General features: G+C 39.3%; 2 protein-coding genes across 2 annotated transcripts; both read left to right on the forward strand.

Moving 5' to 3' along the window:
- Positions 1-7,642: 7,642 nt before the first annotated feature.
- Positions 7,643-11,574, forward strand: LOC100560595 (olfactory receptor 14C36). The gene has a single exon (XM_062957606.1). The coding sequence runs from the start codon at positions 7,709-7,711 to the stop codon at positions 8,666-8,668; it is 960 nt and encodes a 319-aa protein (XP_062813676.1). The 5' UTR covers positions 7,643-7,708; the 3' UTR covers positions 8,669-11,574.
- Positions 11,575-14,657: 3,083 nt separating this feature from the next.
- Positions 14,658-19,971, forward strand: LOC100560397 (olfactory receptor 14A16). The gene is made up of 2 exons (XM_016995830.2): positions 14,658-15,014; positions 17,292-19,971. Exon 2 carries the CDS (start codon positions 17,299-17,301, stop codon positions 18,250-18,252), a length of 954 nt encoding a protein of 317 aa, XP_016851319.2. The 5' UTR covers positions 14,658-15,014; positions 17,292-17,298; the 3' UTR covers positions 18,253-19,971.
- Positions 19,972-21,600: the final 1,629 nt, after the last annotated feature.

Here is a 21,600-nt window from a genome sequence, read left to right on the forward strand (position 1 = left end):
GTTTCTCTTGCCAGGATAAATTTTTCACTCTATAGTCAACTGTTGCCATGTTTTTAAGATACAACCAGTTAGGAACCAACATGTATAACCCAGGAACAAACCAACACAAAAATCCCATGTTTTCTGAGTGTAGTAACATACAGACACTCAAAGATGTGCAGTTTCGGGCTAGAACCGGGATATTCCCGCACCTGAAATTCTCGTGGTTTTTTAAATTTAAATTTAAATTTTTTGCTTTGTACTGATTTCTCCTGCAATTTCAGGGAATGGCTTTTGGCCTCCCTCCATTTTACAGCAGGAGCTCCTGGGATAAAGGTACTGTCTGGACGCACCCTTACTTACAGCCAGTGGACTATATTGGAGGAAAACATGATGTATTGCCAAAATATATTCAATTTTCCCCATAGAAATACTTCTTTCTGCCAGCCAGTGTAATGTATTGGCACAGTACGTTTTGATGGCTCTTTTTAAATTTCTTCTTGCCATTGGAGATCACTGGCACTGGGTGCATGATAGAGCAGATGCCTACTTGCTGCAATGGCCAATAAACTGAAATAGAATAGAATGAGACCTGTGCAGATCGGTAGTTCTCTGATCTGGGATGCCCCCCCCCCCCCCTTCCAGGTCCTAGAGAGCACTTGCATATCTTGGGAATACTTCTAGATACCTACCATGGTTCAATGTGATGGAATCTTGGGATTCGTTGTTTGACAAAACACCAGCCCTCTGTGACAGACTAAGCTAAAGGACTTGTAAAACTACAACTTCTATGATTTGATAGTATTGAGCCATGGTAATTAAAGTCATATCAAACTGCATTAATTCTACAGTGTAAAATCCTTGTTAGATGAAAAAGGCAAGAAAGGACTTAAGAAGCACAATATAGGTCAACATAGGTTGGAAAATGTAGGTTGGGGAAATGGTTGCTGAATGACTTTTGCTGATATTTCAGATGTTGTCACAATGGACTTTCCCCTCTCTGCACAATTTTAAAGATATATTGACTATGAACATAAGCTTACACCAGGTACTTCACACAACATTTAACCCTGTACTCCTGTTATTATATTTGTCCTTCACATTCTACTCCATATTGGATCTACTGCATAGAGAATATAAGATGGGTAAGAGCATGTGAGCTCGGTGATGCCGATTCTCACAATTTCCCTCAATGAGTAACTTGATTAAAGGCTAACACAACAGCAGTAAACACTATTGAATCAATGTTTTATTAATAGCATCAAGCACAAATGTTGATTCATGACTTCTATCAATGTTGCAATTATACACAGCTCAAAAACTGTCTAGAACAACCTCCTGTTTCCTTTTTCTTGCCTTCTTTCACACACTTTAAGTTTTCAGTTCAATACTTCATCAAAGATTAAACTATATATGAGTTAAACTCTCATGTGTTCCACTTCTCAAACCAACTTTCCAAGAGCTTTGATTGAGTGTTCCATGTTGGGGATACCCTATTCTGTTCTGGTGTCCATCACACTGATGTTGCAATTTTATATGTATCAAAGATGCACTTTCATGTGTAGTATACTTTTTCCAAAGCATATCTATGTGGCATTTTCATAAATATGCATTTATGCTGGTACTGTGGGATCCATACCCTCCATGGGAAGAGATAACTCATGGCCTTGCTTGCATGACCTCTCAAAAACATCCAGTGCTTCTCAAGGAAGGGAAAATGACTTTATTTAAGCTCAACAATTCCTCAGCCAAGTGAAAAGAGGAGTTTATAGACTACCTTGGAATGGCACTTGTGTCTTGCATGTGCATGACCACTTTCAAATAGTATACAATACACAAAGTATCTTATGTTGTGAGGAGTACACTTTCTTTACTTTTCTATGATGTTCAAGTGCCTATGTTTGGCTAGTGTTTCCTAACCATAGCAGTTAAATATCAAGGGAAAGCCCATTTTTGATCTACACACTTTTACTGATGAATCATAATGATCACTCCTGGGATCAAAGCTCCAGAAGCTTTGGGGACAGATAAATGCATCTCATGTACAAAAGAACAAATGTTTCATAATAGATCAAAGTGGAGGGGAATATTTAAAGTTGCTTTACTTCTCTAGTCTTCTCAGTCTATCATTGTTGGAGCAGAATGTACATCTGAAGGTAAGAGATAGCTGAGGAAAATAGTATTGTCAAAGGTTTTCATGGTCGGAATCACTGGGTAGTTGTGCATTTTCCAAGAATGTATAGCCATGTTCCAGAAGCATTTTCTCCTGACGTTTTGCCTACATCTATGGCAGGCATCCTCTGAGGTTGTGAGATATATTGGAAAACTAAGAAAGGTAGGTTTATATATCTGTGGAAGGTCCAGGGTGGGAGAAAGAACTCTTGTCTGTTGGAAGCCAGTGTGAATGTTGTAATTAGTCACCTTGATTAGCATTAATGGCCTTGCCAACTTTGTAGCCTGGCTTCTTCCTGTTTGGAGGAATCCTTTATTCGGAGGTGTTAGTAAGTAAGTAAGTAAGTAAATAAGTAAGTAAAAGTTTATTTGTATACCTGTTAGCTGCCTCTGATTGATTCATGTCTGGAATTCCCCTGTTTTCTGAGTGTTGTTCTTTATTTACTGTTCTGATTTTAGAATTTTTAAAATACTGGTAGCTAGATCCTTTTTTCATCTTTATGGTTTCCTCCTTTCTGTTGAAATTGTCCACATGCTTGTGGATTTCAATGGCATCTCTGTGTAGTCTGACATGATAGTTGTTATAGTGGTCCAGCATTTTTGTGTTCTCAAATAATATATTGTATCCAGGTTGGTTCATCAAGTGCTGTGCCATGGCTGACTTCTCTGGTTGTGTTACTCTGCAGTGCATTTCATGTTCCATGATTCGTGTTTGGGCAATGCTGTGTTTGGTGGTCCCTATGTAGACTTGTCCACAGCTGCACGGTATACAGTAGAGTCTTGCAGAGGAGAGAGGATTCCTCTTGTCCTTCGCTGAACATAGCATTTGTTGGATTTTCTTAGTGGGTCTGTAGATAGTTTGTAGATTGTGTTTCTTCATCAGCTTTCCTATGCGGTCAGTGGTTCCTTTTCCTCTGGGTGGATCTTTGTTTTTACTCTCATGGCTTGTTCTTGGCCTTGCAACTCTTCTGATGCTCGTGGTGGAGTATCCATTGGCCTGTAGATCCCAGTTTAGGTGTTTTTGTTCACCTTGGAGGAGGTTGGATTCGCAGATTCTTTTTGCATGGACTGCCAGGGCTTTGATTGTGCATTTTTTAAAAAAAAATATTGGGTAATGGTTGGAGTTTTTATGAAGGTATCTATCCGTGTGTGTAGGTTTTCTGTAAACTGTGTGGCCCAGTTGTTGATTGGGTTTGCGGAAGACTAGAGCATCTAGAAATGGCAGTTTTCCTTTATTTTCTTTTTCCATGATGAATTGGATGTTTGGGTGGACGCTGTTGAGGTGGTCCAGGAACTTGTTTAGTTCTTCTTCTTCATGGCTTCAAATGGTAAAGGTGCCATCCATATATCTGAACCATATAGTGGGCTTTTTTGGTGCTATTTCTAGGGCTTGTTTTTCAAAGTGTTCCATGTTGAAATTTGCTATGACTGGGCTGAGAGGGCTCCTCGTGGCTACCCCATCTTTCTGTTCATAGAATTCATTGTCCCACTGAAAGTAGCCTGTGTAATCTAGCTTTTCCAATATACCTCACAACCCACAGATGTGGGCAAAACATCAGGAGAGAATGCTTCTGGAACATGGCTATACAGCCTGGAAAATGCACAACAACCTGAAGAAAATAGTGTTTTTTACTTTTACTTTTGACTAACTTAAAGTTGTATTCTTTAGCTTATATGATTTGCTAATCAGAATGTTGGAAGATTTTTAGGTATTTTACTGTAGGCATGTGGCTTATGGCATGAATTAAGGTAGTAGGTTACATGAGTTCCTATTTTATTATTCTTGTGTTGTTTTGATGATGAGTATATTTATTTATATGATACCTTTTCTTTCTTAGAAAGACTCAAAACAGTGAACACTGCTAAAAATAATGCAATATAGAATTGAAAACCTAAAGACTATAAACTCTAAAATAGAATTAAATTTAGGACTATCTAAAAATAAATAGTTAAAACCATTAAACTATATGTAAAATGCATAAAACAGTACACAACATTATTCTGGTTTGGTCTTAAAGACTTTAGTCTTTAAACACCTGCCAGAATAAAAATGTTTTAGCCTCTTGCCAAAAGGGCTGCAGGAAGGGCTCTATTCTGATTTCCTTGGACAGGGAGTTCCAGAGTCAAAGGTCAGTCAGCACGAAGGCACTATCTTGTGTTCCCACCAACCAAGCTTGTGATGGTGGTGGGACTGAGAAAAGGGCCTCTACTGAGAATATCAGGGCTCAAACAGGTTCGTAGAAGGAGATATGATCTGCTAATAACTTGAAACTGGGCAATTTAGGGCTTTATAAGTCATAGCCAGCACTTTAATTTATGCCTGGAAACAAACCGGCAGCCAGTGGAGCTGTTGCAACACTGGGGTTGTGCAAACCCTTTTGTATAGTCACCTTCTAGGGCACTTCAGTTAGGAGAGGAAAATGGTCTGGGGAAACAATAACATGCATAAATTGCTTCCTATACCTCATTATAAGCATTTGGGGTGACATAAAAAAAAGTAAAACTAATGATTTGGTAACCAAGCAATCAGAGATGTGGGGCACTTTCCTTCCCACAGCCTAAGGCTTGTATTGTCATCTATTTACATGTGCTTATTGTTGTCACCAGAAGACCTAGTGGAACAAGACTGCTTGAACCAACAGCCATTTCTACCAATGAATGCAGATTAGCTAATATTTTAAGCTAATATTGAGATTCCTTCGTCGGCACAACATTTCCAGGAATCAGAAGTGCTTTGATTTAAAAAAGTTCAAGAAATGTGAAAAAGTTAAGTGTGAAATTATTTTTTGAAATTATGGTGTAAAATACTGGATCTGAGATTTGATGAAGTATTGATTTAAATTTCAGACTTATTGATCCACACAACACCCTATCACTTTTACCAATTTTAACTTTCTCCCTTCTCCTGTCTTTTCTTTTTTTCTATTTTGATCTCTATAGCCATTTCTTATCCACTTCTATTCAGCTTATTTCTCCATTTTTCATAACTTTCTCTTTGATTTAATACAAGTGAGCAATGAAATAATTCACTTGACTTTCATCAAATTGTTCAAACAGCCCTGAATACATTTTGTGGCAGCCTGATCTAAATTATCAAACCACAAAACTACCTTCCCTGCCGTCTGTCATCTCAGTGAGATATTTGGAATATTCCCTTCAAAATTCATACTTTCTAATAAAATAGAGAACAAATGTCATCTGCACAAAATGGTTGCACGGGCTAAAGCCACTATTAAGGCTTACTCTGTGGCTCTGCGAGCAGCCAGGAAAGCTTTCACGACTGCCCGCATAGCGTCTGCAGCCAACAGGCCATCGGAGTTGTTCCTAGTTGTTGGGGAGCTCCTGCGGCCTCCTGAGACCCAGGGGCTTCCTGATGACTTGGCAACTCGGTGCAGCGATTTCGCGCACCATTTTGCAGGCAAAGTTGCTCGGATACGCCGTGAGTTGGACTCCAGCTTAACTGTAGTTCCAGCAGAGGTAACCGAGGTACCTGTCTGTCCGATCTTGTGGGATTCTTTCCGGCTTGTCCTTCCTGATGACGTGGAGGGGATTCTTGGGTCTGTGAGGGCGACCACTTGCGCTCTGGATCCTTGTCCTTCTTGGCTGGTTATGCTGGCCAAAGATGGGTTGTTGGATTGGTTTGTAGCTATTATAAATGCCTCCTTGGGTCAGGGGTCAGTTCCATCCTGCTTTAAGCAGGCGGTAGTAAAACCGTTATTTAAAAAGACCTCGTTAGACCCATCTGTATGTAACAACTACAGACCAATTTCCAACCTCCCCTTTTTGGGCAAGGTTCTGGAGCGGGTGGTTGCCACGCAGCTCCAAGAGTTCCTCGATGACACTGATTTTCTGGACCGCTGGCAGTCTGGCTTCAGGCCTGGGTACAGCACCGAGATGGCTTTGATCGCCTTGGTGGATGACCTCCGCAGGGAGCTGGACAGGGGGAGTGTGACCCTGCTGGTTCTCTTGGACATCTCAGCGGCTTTCGATACCATCGACCATGGTATCCTTCTGGGGAGGCTCGCTGGGATGGGACTCGGTGGCACGGTTTTGCTGTGGCTCCGGTCCTTCCTGGAGGGCCGTTCCCAGATGATGAAGCTGGGGGATACTTGCTCGGACCCCTGGCCATTGACCTGTGGGGTCCCGCAAGGGTTTATCCTATACCCCATGCTATTCAACATCTACATGAAACCGCTGGGAGAGGTCATCCGGAGAGGGCGTTGCCATCTCTACGCGGATGACACGCAAATCCACTACCCGTTTCCATCTGAATCCAAGGAAGCCCCTCGGATGCTGAACCAGTGCCTGGCCACTGTGGCAGACTGGATGAGGAGGAACAAGCTGAGGATCAATCCTGACAAGACAGAGGCCCTCCTGGTCAGTCGCTCGTCGGATCGGGGTATTGGGTGGCAACCTGTGCTGGACGGGGTTGCACTCCCCCTGAAATCACAGGTCCGCAGTTTGGGGGTCCTCCTGGATTCAGCGTTGATGCTTGAGGCTCAGGTGTCGGCGGTGGCCGGGAGGGCTTTCGCACAACTCAAACTTGTGCGCCAACTGCGACCATACCTCGTGAAGTCTGACTTGACCATGGTGGTGCATGCCTTAGTTACCTCTAGACTGGACTACTGTAATGCGCTCTACGTGGGGCTTCCCTTGAAGACGGCTCGGAAATTACAACTGGTCCAACGCTCGGCTGCCAGATTAATAACGGAGGCGAGTTACAGGGAGAGATCTACTCCCCTGTTTAAGGAGCTCCACTGGCTGCCGTTCCTTTTCCGATCCCAATTCAAGGTGCAGACCATCATTTATAAAGCCCTAAATGGTTTGGGACCCACCTACCTTCGTGACCGTATCTCCTACCATAAACCTGCCCGATCTCTTCGATCATCAGGGGAGGCCCTCCTGTCGCCACTGCCTGTATCCCAGACCCGCCTTGTGGGAACAAGGGAGAGGGCCTTTTCTACTGTGGCCCCCCATTTGTGGAACTCACTGCCCATTGAAATCAGGCAAGCCCCCACTCTTTTAGCCATTAGGAAAGATTTAAAAACATGGCTCTTCCAGTGTGCTTTCGGAGAGTAACTGTAACACACTTCTTTTGTTACTCCCCCAGACATCTATCCTCTAAACTGTTTTTCTATCTTATGTCCCTGTTCCCCGTGGTTTTATTCTTATCTTTTTCTCGCCCCAAGTTTTAACTGAGTGTTCATGCGGCCCGCCCTGTTATATTGCTTTTTTTGATTTTGTGTTGTACTGTACATGATTATTTATTGTATTGTTTAATTGTATTATGATATGTTGTTTTTATATTTTGCTATATTGTATTGTCCTGGGCATGGCCCCATGTAAGCCGCCCCGAGTCCCCGTTGGGGAGATGGTAGCGGGGTATAAATAAAGTTTTATTATTATTATTATTATTATTATTAATAATAATATTATTAATATTAATAACAATAAGAAAAAGAAAAACCTACTAGAGTTGAAAATGAAAGTACTGCAACCTCACTTCTCTTATGATTATATTTTTTAAAAAACTGTTTTACTTCCTTCCACAGACAAAATGAGTTTTAAAGACCAAAGACCTATTAATAAATCGTCTCTGTCAGAGTTTCTTCTACTGGAATTTTCAGAAGTTTGGGAGCTGAAGATTCTACATTTTGTTGGGTTCCTTATCATTTACTTGGGAATAGTGGTAGTAAACCTTCTGATAATCTCTGCAATTATCTCTGACTACTACTTAAATACACCCATGTACTTCTTTCTGATGAACTTGGCCATACAGGATGTGGGACAAGTTTCTGTCATTTTACCCAAATCCATGGCCAATGCCCTCATGAATACCACACACATTTCCTATTCTGGATGTGTTGCTCAAGTTCTGGTTCATGTCTTCTTTTTAGCATCTTATGTTTTTCTTCTGACAGTTATGGCCTATGATCGATACATTGCAATTTGCAATCCCTTACAGTATGAAATTGTAATAACTAGGCATGCTTGCCTTCAAATGGTTACTGCTGTATGGGTTATTAGCTTGATCTTTGCAATATTACACACTGTAGGGATATTTGGATCCCCCCTTTGCTCTAATGTTGTCAACCAATTTTTCTGCGAAATCCCACACTTACTCAAGCTTGTCTGTTCTGACTTCTACCTGATTGAAGTTGGATTTCTTTTACTAAGTGCCATGGTTTCAATGAGCTGTTTTGTTTTTATTATTATGACTTATGTGCACATCTTCACTGCAGTAATAAAAATGCCTTCTGTGCAGAAAAAGCAAAAAGCTTTCTCAACATGCATTCCACACCTCACTGTTTTCTCTGTATATCTGCTTACTGGTTTCTTAAATTACTTCAAACCCACCTCTGACCTCCCATCACAATTTGATCTGTCATTGACTATGATATATTCCATTGTTCCGCCCTTGATGAATCCAGTCATCTACAGCATGAGAAATAGAGAAATAAGGACTGCTCTAAAAAAACTGCTGGGATTGAGATCTGGTCTCAATTTACTAAATTGAATTCTACGTTTCAAAAATATTGTATTGTGCTATTTTTAGTTTTAATATCAGTCAAGTCCCTCCCTATGTGAATTCTGGGAAGAGCTGGAGATTTTGGATTTCATAATGTGCCATGTGTATGTCACCTCACAGTAGAGATGTGCGTGAAATTTTTTCCTTTGTTTCCTTCATGCTATTGTTTTGTTTTGACCGTTTGTCTACACAAAACTAATTTTTGTACGAAATGATAGACAGTCATTGTTCTGGCTTTTGTTTTCCTTTTGTTTGGGCCCTGTAACAATAAGCAGCAGGTACTGATACAGGTCTGTTTTCCCATTACAGCTGATGTGTACCAATGGGTGTTAATAATAATATTAATATAAATAACAATAGTTACTATGGTACCCTAAGCTGAGTCTGATAGTGCTTCCCCATTACATCTGATATGTGCCAATGTTACTCTGGGACCCTAAGCTGAGTCTGAGAGGGGAGCTTCCCCACGACAGCTGATGTGCGCCAATTGGTGTTAATATTAATATCAATATTAATAACAATTGTTATTCTGGGACCCTAAGATGAGTTTGAGAGGGGAGTGCTTCCCTAAGACAGCTGATATGTGCCAATGGGTGTTTAATAATAATAATAATAATAATAATAATAATAATAATAATAATAATAACAACAACAACAACAACAACAATAACAGTACTCTGGGAAAGACCCAAATGTTTTAAAAGTTGGTGGGCTAAAAGGGTTGAAATGCCCTCCGTGTATGGTGATTTTACCCCTCTAGCCCAAAAAGTAAGGGGGGGGGGTGAGCCTCGGAAGCCCTCCCATTGCAGCCAATGGCATGAAAATTTTTGTGTTTTTCGTTAGCCAGACAAACATTTGTGTCTTATAGGTGCCCCATTATCATTAGCGGGACATGAATACAAAAATGAGATGGTACAAATAAAACTACACAAAACAAACAGCAATTCCACACGAACACACAACACTATCTCACATTAATCGACAGTTACCAGAGAAGAGGTAAAAATCATATGCATTATTGAAGAATTGTGCTGTCAATATTTTGAATTCAAATGTAAGATTAATAAAGACATAAGTAAACCCCTGGGGGATGTTTTGATGGACATTAAACAGTGATTTTGCCTGATCATGCATCAGTTAAAAAGTAAAAAAAGAATATTGCAATGTATCTCAACATGGTACATGAGGTTTCATACATCTTGCTGTATTATGTGTGTCCCTTTTTAAGCAATACTAAATGCAGGTGTTTAGTAAATGTGTACTAGGACACTTTATCTACTTTATCCTTTCAATATGGAGCCATGCTGTTGTGAATGTTCTTTTTTGATTGTTTATTCAAAATGGATTGGTTTAGTTTCTGATTAAAATTGCATTTTATACATGCTAACTAGATTTATTGTCTATTCATCTGCTAATCTGCATTCATTGGTAGAAATGGCTGTTGGTTCAAGCAGTCCTGTTCCACTAGGTCTTCTGGTGACTTAACAATAAGCACATGTAAATAGACGACAATACAAGCCTTGGCTGTGGGGAGGAAAGTGCCCCACATCTCTGATTGCTTGGTTACCAAGGTATAGGAAGCAATTTATGCATGTTATTGTTTCCCCAGATCATTTTTCTCTCCTAACTGAAGTGTCCTAGAAGGTGACTATACAAAAGGGTTTCTCCAGATCTAAAATGCCCTGTGAACACCAGAAATGTGCTTTCTCCACCATTTGGAGAACAGAAATCAGTTTGAGGTATAAACGTAAATGTGACTCTCAAAGGTTCTTTCTCATCGACTCCCATAGTTCTTTTTAAGTAAACTACTGTAATGTGCTCTGCAAGTTGTCCTTGAAGTAGACCTGGACACTTCACCTAGAGGAAATTGCAACAACTTAACAGCTGATTGGCATACCAAATAGGCAACATATATTATCAGTTTTAAAAATGGAATTACTGCTAATATGCTTCCAGCCTGAATTCAATAATAATAATAATAATAATAATAATAATAATAATAATAATAATAATAATAATAGTGCGGTTTTCTGGCATTGTATATTTCTGCCGCTTCTGTGACTGTTCATTTGTATTTTGATTCCATAGCCCACTTGTCGATGGATGTCCAGTGTGACGGCGCGAGTGGCGCCATCTATATGTCAAACTATAAGTTTCAAGATTTGAATTGTTGTATCATGCCTGATTTTGCCCTTACCCTGTAAATGTAGTTGGATTGGTTATTTATATCTGTCAATCAATGTTGTTTGTACCTGTTATATTGCTCACTCAGCTAAACTGTTTGGCTCCACCTCTTCCTGGAGTAGGACTGTGTTTCCTCCTTTTCATTCCACTCTATCGGATGGACGTGAAAGAGAGGCTTGGCTCTGAAAGCCCTTCAAAAGTTACCTCTCAGCACCAATTCTGAGGTTCTTACCCTTGGGACTCACACTTCATGTTCAGGGCCAACCTGAACAACGTTGAGGAGTCTCAAGCGGCTTCACATCAGTCCTTTGGCAACAGAGGAAGACTCTTGTCTTCAGACATAGGTCATTGGACTGAGGCTGAGTTTGCTCCGGCATTCACAGCCAGAGAAAGAGGGATCTGGACAAGCTTCATGGACTTAAACAATCAAAGACTGTAATGTATATTTTCTTTTACCCCCTTTGTGAAGAATAAACCCAGTTTTTGAGTTAACTACAGTGTTTTGGTCCTTGGGAGTTCCAGTTTCCCTAAAGGAGGGCAAGAAGCAATCCCCTGGGGAAAGATGTCACGTCCATGCCTCTTTCACTAAGAGTTTACAGCCCCAGGCGCGACGGCACATCCAGAATCAGCAGCGGTCCTTTTTATCCTGGGCGACGACCGAGCCAGTATAGACTTCATTTTGTTTTGATTCTCCATAATGCTAGTGGGTTAGGTGCTCTTAGTTCTACTCCTCAGCTGAGGCCTCTCTGGCTTGGTTAGACCTGCCGGTAATTACACTACCGCCAGCACAGCTCTCAGTCATCATTGGAGCAGTTAAGCCCACATATACAAATCTTGGGGCATGGTCTGATTGTATACCTTTTTCAAGAATTAGTCTATCAGCTACCATGGGCCAGATTCAATTCCTCTCATTTCAGATCAATTACAAGGACATTACTTTTTTCCTGGGGTTACTCACTCATTTTTGTGGTTTCATAAAAGCTAAGTTTAAGAACCCTATGATGGATTTGTTTCTCAGCTGTATGCAGTTTAGTTGCTTGCTTTTTTTTTTTAAAAAAAGTAGTTTACTTTTAATCTGCTGGTAGGACATCAGTTTGAAATGTTAATATTTCCCTTCCCCTATAGCCAGAAAACATTTTTAAATGCATGATTTTAAAACCTTTTAACTATCCAGTTTTCATGGATCTGAGATGAAAGTATTGACATTGCAGATAGAATTTCTATTACATGGGCAGTTTGTAATAGAAGAGTTTAAGCTATCTTTCCACTTGGATTACATACACAGCCTTATTGGTGTTTTATGATGCAGGCTTGTCCCCTACCTGACATTCATGTTCAACCAAGTGTTGGTAATTCTAACAGCTATAAAGTGTTGTGGTTTTCTGCTGAACTCTATGAATGGGTGGTGGAGGAAAGATAATCATGGAAGCTATTGAGAAAATGACACAATTGACCAATGGAACAATTGAGGTATACCTCATCTTATTTTGGGGAGACACCCACTCAGTCCATAAGATCCAACCTGAAGAGTGAGAGGTCCATTGCCATCTGCAAGGGGCATACTTTAATCACCTGGTAAATATTACAGAAATTCAGGTGGTTGATCCTAACAGAAACAGAATGGGTCAATAAATAAATAGCGAGTCAACACATAGGTGATTCAATGCCATTATTCTAGACAGAGTTTAAGCACATATTTAAAACTGTTCAGATAAAAATCCTGCCCCATCACCTTTGCTGTGTTTTCCTCCGCATTCTTGTCGACATATATATGGTTTGCATAAAACAAATATTGTTTGGTAGCCACTTCACATTACCAATGGCAATAGATTTTCTCTCTATTGGGTGCTGAAAGAAGTTATACAAAATTGCAGACCTCCATCATTTAACTCCAAGTGGTTTCTCTTCCCTGCTTATTGGCTTGTGAGTGACACCAGTTGAATCATGAAGAAAACATCACTTCCAATTTTCAGTTTAACTCAGCTATTAAGGTAGTGCAGCTCAGGCTCTAGCATCTTTTCTTTCTAATATCTTTCTCCTCGCCATCCATAATATAGCATAGGCTTTACCAGTCACCTTTGCACTGTCTATGATTTTTATTATTATTATTTGGTCCTAGGACATGCTTTTTTCGAGTAATACATATAATACTGGATTTTGCTCTAAACTAGTGATGGAAACCTATTCCTTTTCTCTTCTTAATGCTCTGTGGAGAGCTATATATTTCAATTTGGTCACCCCCTCACAGAGAAGCCAAACCAGAGCTGGAAGAGACCACCTAGTCCAACCTCGTGCTATGACAAATTCCTTAAAATGAGAACAATAATAAACACAGCTATCTCCCTCCCCACAACCCTTCTTGTAATTTGCAGTATAGACCATTAAATCAGCAGTCTGTCAAGGAGAAAGGCCTGTGGAATTCCACTCTCCCCTTCTCCCCTCCTGCAGCCTAGTGAAGTAATGCAAATTACTTTGATTGTGACTCAAGCAGTTAAAATGAATGGCTGAAGCATTATTACTTTTATGATTTAAGCAATAAAAATGTCCTGAACATAATAGAGTTTTCTATTGAAGTTTCTCCTCCATTATTTCTTTAACAGATGAAACAACTACAAATTCTTGCATCTGGGGGTGACAATTTCATAGCTCAAAAATATTTGGTACAAGGCATAAAAAACCACGTTGAGTTTTTTTTTGTGAACAGGAATACATTTTCACCACATCCCTGTTTTCATATTACATATGTGATTTATATGATTTATTTTTCTGTCACAACCATGGGGTGTGGCCATTCAGGACATGTGCATCTCTGATGGGAATGAAAAGGTACTACAAGTTGAAGGAATCGTATTCATGTGATTCTGATTACTGGTGTCTGAAAGGGAGAAGTGATGTTCTTTGTCCCAGATTTTTTTTCATCTCAGGAGCGACTTGAGAAACTGCAAGTCACTTCTGGTGTGAGAGAACTGGCTGCTTGCAAGGACATTGGCCAGGAGATGCCTGGATGTTTTTGATGTTTTACCATCCTTGTGGGAGGCTTCTCTCATGTCCCTGCATGGAGAGCTGGAGCTGATAGAGGGAGCTCATCCGTGCTCTCCTCGGGTTTGATTCAAACCAGCAATCTTTAGGTCAGCAACCTGACCTTCAGAGCTCCAATGCAAGTAAGTGGGGTGCAGGTGGAATATCACCACCAATTCTGCTGACGACGTTCAGTTGAATTACAAAATTGGATCCAATCTGTAATATAAGGTAAAGGTAAAGTTTTCCCCTGACGTTAAGTCCAGTCATGTCTGACTCTGGGAGTTGGTGCTCATCTTCATTTCTATGCCGAAGAGCCGGCGTTGTCCGTAGACACCTCCAAGGTCATGTGGCTGGCATAACTGCATGGAGCGCCATTACCTTCCCGCTGGAGTGGTACCTATTGATCTACTCACATTGGCATGTTTTCAAACTGCTAGGTTGGCAGAAGCTGGAGCTAACAGCGGGCGCACATGCCGCTCCCAGGGTTTGAACCTGGGACCTTTCGGTCTGCAAGTTCAGCAGCTCAGTGCTTTAACACACTTTGCCACCGGGGCTCCTATATATATATTTCATAAAATATAGATTCCCTAATGTAGATTTCATAAAATCACTTATCTTCTACAGTAGGTAAACATCAAATGGGGACAATTTTGTTATTATGACTGGATTTACAAGAAAGTTGCAAATCAATTCAATAAGCTGCAACACAGTTTAAATATTTGCACTTACAATCTGCACATCAATGCTTTCAAATGCTAAATGCAATACAAAACTGGAAAAATCTATATATACAATTTCCAATCATGGGTAAATGTGTCAGCAAACACAAATTAGGGTGGGGTGGAGGGAGCATAAATCATTTCTTTTCCTGGATATTTACTTGTAATTTTGTCTTCCATCAGACTGCTGAAAAAAAGCCTCCAGAGATACAAACATACATTAACAAATCACACCCCTCTGGTATAGATGATCTGTGACGGTGAGCAGTGGAAGGCTATCTCTAGCTCCAAGAAATCATTTTATAGCAGTGCTGCTATAAAATGTTATGGCTCCCTGACTGATACTACACACTGGACCAGAAAGTACCTGAGGAGGAAAAAAGAAATTCCTGAACAAGAAGGGAGAAAAAGTAAGCCACTAGATGTTTAACCTTACAAAATGGTATATAGCTCTAAATAGAGCACTAAGATTTTTTTCTTTAAGGTAACATGGCAATTCAGATTGTTGATACAGCTGTACCGTTAGACCAATGGCTGTACAGGTGAAGGTATTTTCAGCATTCTGCACTTTCACAATTTTGTCATAACAGTATTTTTGTGCAAAACAGGGAATTTTGTGGTGGCTGTATATATGGGGAGGAATATAAGTTCAGAAAATTTCAATATATCTTGGTGAAAAATGACTGTGCTCTATTAGTTTGATTAGTTTGGTTTTATTCTAATGTGCCAGTGTCCACTATTGATGATTTCCATGCCAATAAAAATACATCTTTGAACAGTACTGCAAGCTCAGTGCTCTTAAATGTCTGAGTTTCATACAATTGAAAATTATTATAACCATGTATGAATGTGTATGGGAATAAATTACACTTAATTTAAACTTAGAGAAGAGTTGACCTGCCAAGAATTGCACAGTTAATAAGTAATTTAGTGAAGACCTGGATGGTAAATGTCTGACTCTCCAGATATTTGACTGCTTCCTAAATAATCATAGTTTATCACTGGCTATTCAAGCTAGGACTGGTAGCAATAACTATTCAACAATATCTAAAGGATTACCCATGGGCTAAGAGTAACTCATTCAGCATATGCATCAAAGTTATTCAGTGTTTTTGCTGAAAGTTAAGGTGGAAATACAGTGAGGAAGAGGAGGAGAGCAAGGCTGAAGACCATAGAACAATGCTTCTCAAGCTTTTGAACAAGTGGGAATTTTGCCAGTGCCAGACTTTTGAGGAAAAAGGTTCAGCTGTGGGGAAGTTCTGGGACAACTTAGAACAGTGGTAGGAGAAGCACCAACCACAGGAATATGGTTGCTTCCCCCACAGCCATGGGTCCATTAGTCATCACAGGAGTGTGTATGGTTTATACTCAGCTCAATGACAGTCCCATACCCAAAAGCAATTGAACAACATGATGGTTTCTGTCCAATCTGTAAGAGAATTATATGGACAATGATAAGACATGAAAGAATCCAGTAGCACCTTTGAGACAAATCAGGAGAATATTTTTACGCTTGAAATTTATTCTTCCAAGTGTGACGCAAAAGTGCTATGGGATTCCTTTATATCTTTAATGTTAATTAAAAGGTTAAAATGGCTTTATCTTTGAACACTAGAAAATAATGTATCATAATGAGATCCATTCTATGAAGGCAATAGTTCCAATCCCACTTTAAAAAGATAGCTTTATTAATTAGTTTATTATAAATATAAAGATGTACTGTTAGTGGTGGTAGAATGTAATCACCTTTCGGACTGCTTAATTTTAGTAAAAGATTTCATCGATTTCATCACACATTTTCAAATGGAGTACAGTAGAGTCTCACTTATCCAAGCTAAACGGGCCAGCAGAACATTGGATAAGCGAATATCTTGGATAATAAGGAGGGATTAAAGAAAAGCCTATTAAACATCAAATTAAGTTATGATTTCACAAATTAAGCACCAAAACATCATGTTATACAACAAATTTGACAGAGAATGTAGTTCAATACGCAGTAATGTTATGGTGTAATTACTGTATTTACGAATTTAGCACCAAAATATCACGATATATTGAAAACATTGACTACAAAAATGCATTGGATAATCCAGAACCTTGGATAAGCGAGTCTTGGATAAGTGAGACTCTACTGTACATTGTTAACTCTACAGTTAGGCACAATTACTTGATAATAAGGGTGGACTAAGAATGCAATGGATATTAAAAGATGCAAGTTGTGACAGTGGCCACAAACCTTCAAAAGGTTGAGCAAAATGATACAGCAGTCATATTAGGGTGTCTCAATGTGTTGCTTCTTCAGGTATTCACGTAATATATTTTGTGTCTCTCAAAATCCATTGGGCACCTGAAAGTTAGCTCGGGGGACAGAATACTGTACATTATTTCACATGCAACAAAGGGATCATTCTGTGAACAGTCTTGTCTTGCAATACTGTATCATCTTAACATGAGTCACATATTTCTGTACCTATTGACTTCTGTTGATATGCTTACAACTATGAAATTCTGCTTAAATAATCTTGACTTGAATACTATTCTCCATCAGTGCCTCTGAAAAAGTGGAGTGCAATTCAGAAACTCCCTCTTTAATAGACCATTTATTATGTTTTCTCCTCATATGTTATTAATGAAATGATCATTAATAGGTATGTTGCTTTAACATTACATTTTGTCTTCTCTTCTAGAAGTGGAATGAATAATCAGTCCTCCATCACTGAATTTCTCCTCCTTGAATTCTCTGCAATTCGAGAACTGCAGATTCTACACTTCCTTTTGTTCCTGGTTTTGTATTTGTCAGTTTTATCAGGAAATCTTCTCATCGTCTCTGCAGTAACTTGGGATCGCCATCTTCATACCCCTTTGTACTTCTTTCTTATGAATTTGGCCATTCAGGACATAGGCTCTGTCTCAGCTATCATACCTAAATCTATGGTCAATTCTTTCATGAATACCAGACACATTTCCTTCTCAGGATGTGTTGCTCAAGTCTTCTCCTTTGTGTTCTTTGTGGGATCTGATTTCTTTCTCCTCACAGTTATGGCATATGATCGGTTTGTTGCCATCTGCAATCCTTTACATTATGAAATGGTAATGAACAAGCAAACCTGTACACAAATGGTAGCCACTGTTTGGATCACTGGTTTTTTCTATGGCGCTTTACATACTGGAGGTACTTTTGTAGTTCCTTTTTGCTCCAACATTGTCAATCAGTTCTATTGTGAAATCCCACATTTACTAAAGCTCTCCTGCTCTAACTCATACCTAGTTGAAATTTTTGTTCTTGTGGTCAGTGCTATTATAGAATTAGGATGTTTTGTCTTCATCATAATTACATATGTGTTGATATTCAGTGCTGTGCTAAGAATCCCCTCTGTTCAGGGAAGGCAAAAGGCATTGTCTACCTGTCTCCCACACCTCATTGTATTCTCTATATTTATTTTCACTGGATGGTTTGCCTACTTGCGGCCTCCCTCTCATACTCCATCTACTTTTGATTTGGTTTTAACAGTGATATATACCTTTCTTCCACCCTTGATGAATCCTGTTATCTATAGCATGAGAAATAAAGAGATCAAGAGTGCCATAGTAAAGCTATTAATTTCACTATGTTCTTCCATTGAAACCTATTTAACTATTTTTATGTAACTATGGGCCCATCCAGACAGATCTATAATGCAGGATCTGTCTCGGTTTTACTGGAGGTGTCCAAATGACACCTCTGGTAAAACCGAATTAATTTGGAACAATGCAAAGTTTCCCTGTTTTGTTCTGAATTAATAAAAAAATCTGGTGAGATCTGTCTTAACACATGTGGGCTTGTGTGGATTGGGCCTGGGGACAACATCACATGATCCCCAGGCCCAATCAACATAGCCTTTTAAGTTTTTCAGGCTCCAGAAGCCCCCCAAAAAACAAGAGGGAAGCCATCCCCCAAAGCTCCAAAATAGCACCTAAAAATAAAATAAAGCTTACCTGACCAACCACTTGGGTCTTCTGGTGCATCATTTCCTTGTGTTAGGAGGGCATGAGGAGGAACATAATGGCGGCCAGGTAAGATTTATTTTATTTTTAGGGTTTATTTTGGGAGGTTTTGAGATGGCATGTAGTCACTCTACCCAGGAAAGCCTTTTTTTTGGGGGGGGGGTGCAGTGGGGACTCAAACCTGCAACAAAGCTGGCTTTTTAAACCCACTTTGGCATGGGTTTTAGTCTTATTTGGAAGCACCCTATATGATTGTTACTTTTATTTGTGAGTGAGAAAGGAAAAAATAAATCCTTAATTTGGAATATTTCTAAAAGGAATGAAGAACTTGGTTTAGGAATCTCAGATACTGGGATGCCTGAAATCAAAACTTCAGCCATTTCCCCACATTAACCACATTTATAGATGCCTATAGACTTCATAACTTTGAATTACCTGATCATGTGTAATAAGGGCTACCCACCACACATCTTCTTTGATGTTCTAAATACTAATTGCAATGCATAAAGGAGGCTATGGTCTCTCACAGAACTCAATGAATGTGTGATGATAAGAGAAGTGTAACCAGGAATGTTGTACATATAGATAGACACAGGCAGCATATGGATTCTCATTACTTGGTGATGGTTCTTGATCAGTATTACTCAGTCTGTGAACCAGCAGTGGCTAAACTCATTAGATGCATGGCATAAAACTCCTGTTATCTATAGCATGAGAATCAAATAGGTTAATACTGCTGTAGCACAGTATCAATTTCATTGTGTTCTTCCACAGAAACCTATTTTATTATTTCTATGTAATGATTACCGGTAGTTATTTTTATTTGTATGTAGGAAAGAAAAAAAGTTGATGTGATACATTCCTTTAAAAAAACAGAACCTTTCTCAGTTATATCATATACTGGATTTTATGTTGTTGGAATCATTTCATGCTATAATGCTTGAAGTCTGGAACACTAGGCTTGAAAATTAATTCAGTAATGTTTAACTATGGGAACTGAGAGTAGAATTCATTGCCATTGACACTAATAAAGGAAAAGATTTGATTGGTTGAATGATCTCTGATTCATTTATTTCCTGAAGAGACTATGGCATTTCCTAAGAAGATTGTAGATCCTGTCACTCATAATCCCTAAAGACATATTGTATTATTAGCACCATTAAATCTACTCTTTCTGTTGCTTTCAAGTTGCCTTCTACCAGCCTGGATTTTTCACCATTATGCTTGCTATTACAGAATGACAGAAATCCAACACATCATGAAACTGTGTCCTGGTAATTCATCTTGTGAACTGTTGAATTCAGTGTTGTTACTGATCTGTTTTGTCTTATTTTCTATCTATTGCTCACAGATCAACATGTATAAGTTGGGTAACCCTCACAAACCTTTACAACTTTCAATAAGAAATGTTGTGGAGTAATTAGAAGCTGGTTAAAAAGATCAGTCTATGACCAAAACATGAAGGCTTCTTTATCAGAAACATTTTCAATATATTTGAATAAATGCGCAATATTTTATGCAGCAGATAAACACTATGTCCTCCATGCCTCCTTCATTCCATATCAGAAGATAAGATCTTCAAAATTTAGTAGTAAAGCATATGCTTTGCATGCAGAGAGCAGCCTTTAGCATCTCTAGTTTAAAATAAGAGCTATCAAAGAGCTTGTCTACACTAGCATTTATCCAAAATTAGAACAAAAGTCAAACCTGGATGTCCCGATGATGTCCATGGACTTCCAGTTCTTAATGAAGAGTAAGTTGAGCAGAGCCATATTTACTCCATGTTAAGTCGAGCAATGCTCTAGAGTTTCATTGAAGTGAGTGTGGGCAGTAGACTGGCTCCATAGCGAACTGGTCTGCTGTCCAGATGGCCAGCGCCATCATTCCCTTTTCCTTGCACTCAGTGGTACAGGGGAAAGGGTCTGTATCAGGACTATGTTGTCTGACTCACTCACCTGGATTTTGGCACTGCTGATGGTCGAAGATAAGAGCATCTGATCTGAATAGCTGTGTGGTATTTGGGGCTGGACAGAATGATTAATGTTCCAGGCTGGCCCTAAGGTCTTGGTATAGGTGAAGATGAGCCCTAAAGCCCAGTATTCTCAATGTACTTTACATGGCATTTGGAATTTTTGCAGCTAAGTTCAAGAGAGAATTGAAATAGCCCAAAATGGATACAAGAACATATTTTGCTGCATCCCAGCCTCTTTGCTCAAAGGCTAAAGCATTATTCCCCATTCCTATCACCTCAAAATAAAAAGAGGACTTAATAGCTCTAGCCAAGACTCTCAACATCTTTGACCCACTGAAAAAGAAGCTAAATTAAAAGAATAGGGGAGAGTGAGTGAGAGACTGTTGGAGAAATAGAGGGATATTGAGAGAGAGAGAGAGAGAGAGAGAGAGAGAGAGAGAGAGAGAGAGAGAGAGAGAGAGAGAGAGAGGCCAAAAAAGGAAAATACCTGTGGAAAGAAATTAGAGGAAAACTCTCAACTTAATTATATAATGTTATTGCTCATTGTGTGAGCAATAGCATGCACACTAAAAAGAATAAAAGAGGTTCAATGCAAAAGCAATAATGTATAATTGTGCCTATTATATTATCAACTGTTTAGTTGATACAATAACAGAGGACAGAAAGAACTGAAATTCATACATAATCCACTAAACGTCCAAAAGTGCTTATATAAGTAACTGTAAAGCATATCAGCCATTCAAACATTGTGGGACTGGCATTCCAAAATGACTCCAGCTTCTTGCTAACCTTCTCCATTTTGAGATTTCAGTCTTTAACGCTGTCCATACATTTGACACATTTATGTAGCAATTATTATCACATTATGTAAAGAAATCACTCTGTATTCATAAGGTCCTAGGTGTTGAATTTCCACCAACCTGCTGCAAGGGAAGGGTTTTCTAAAAAATAATTTTTATTCCAGAAAGAGACAAAATAAAACACCTAAATTAGTATTTTAGATAAATTGCCAGCCAGTCACCCCTTCCCACAGCTGTGCA

This window comes from Anolis carolinensis, chromosome 6, assembly GCF_035594765.1.
Source record: "Anolis carolinensis isolate JA03-04 chromosome 6, rAnoCar3.1.pri, whole genome shotgun sequence".
NCBI lineage: Eukaryota > Metazoa > Chordata > Lepidosauria > Squamata > Dactyloidae > Anolis > Anolis carolinensis.

Bases quoted from the DNA above. Each gene is read 5' to 3' on its own strand.
- LOC100560595 (XM_062957606.1), top strand. From the start codon at position 7,709: ATGAGTTTTAAAGACCAAAGACCTATTAATAAATCGTCTCTGTCAGAG.
- LOC100560397 (XM_016995830.2), top strand. From the start codon at position 17,299: ATGAATAATCAGTCCTCCATCACTGAATTTCTCCTCCTTGAATTCTCT.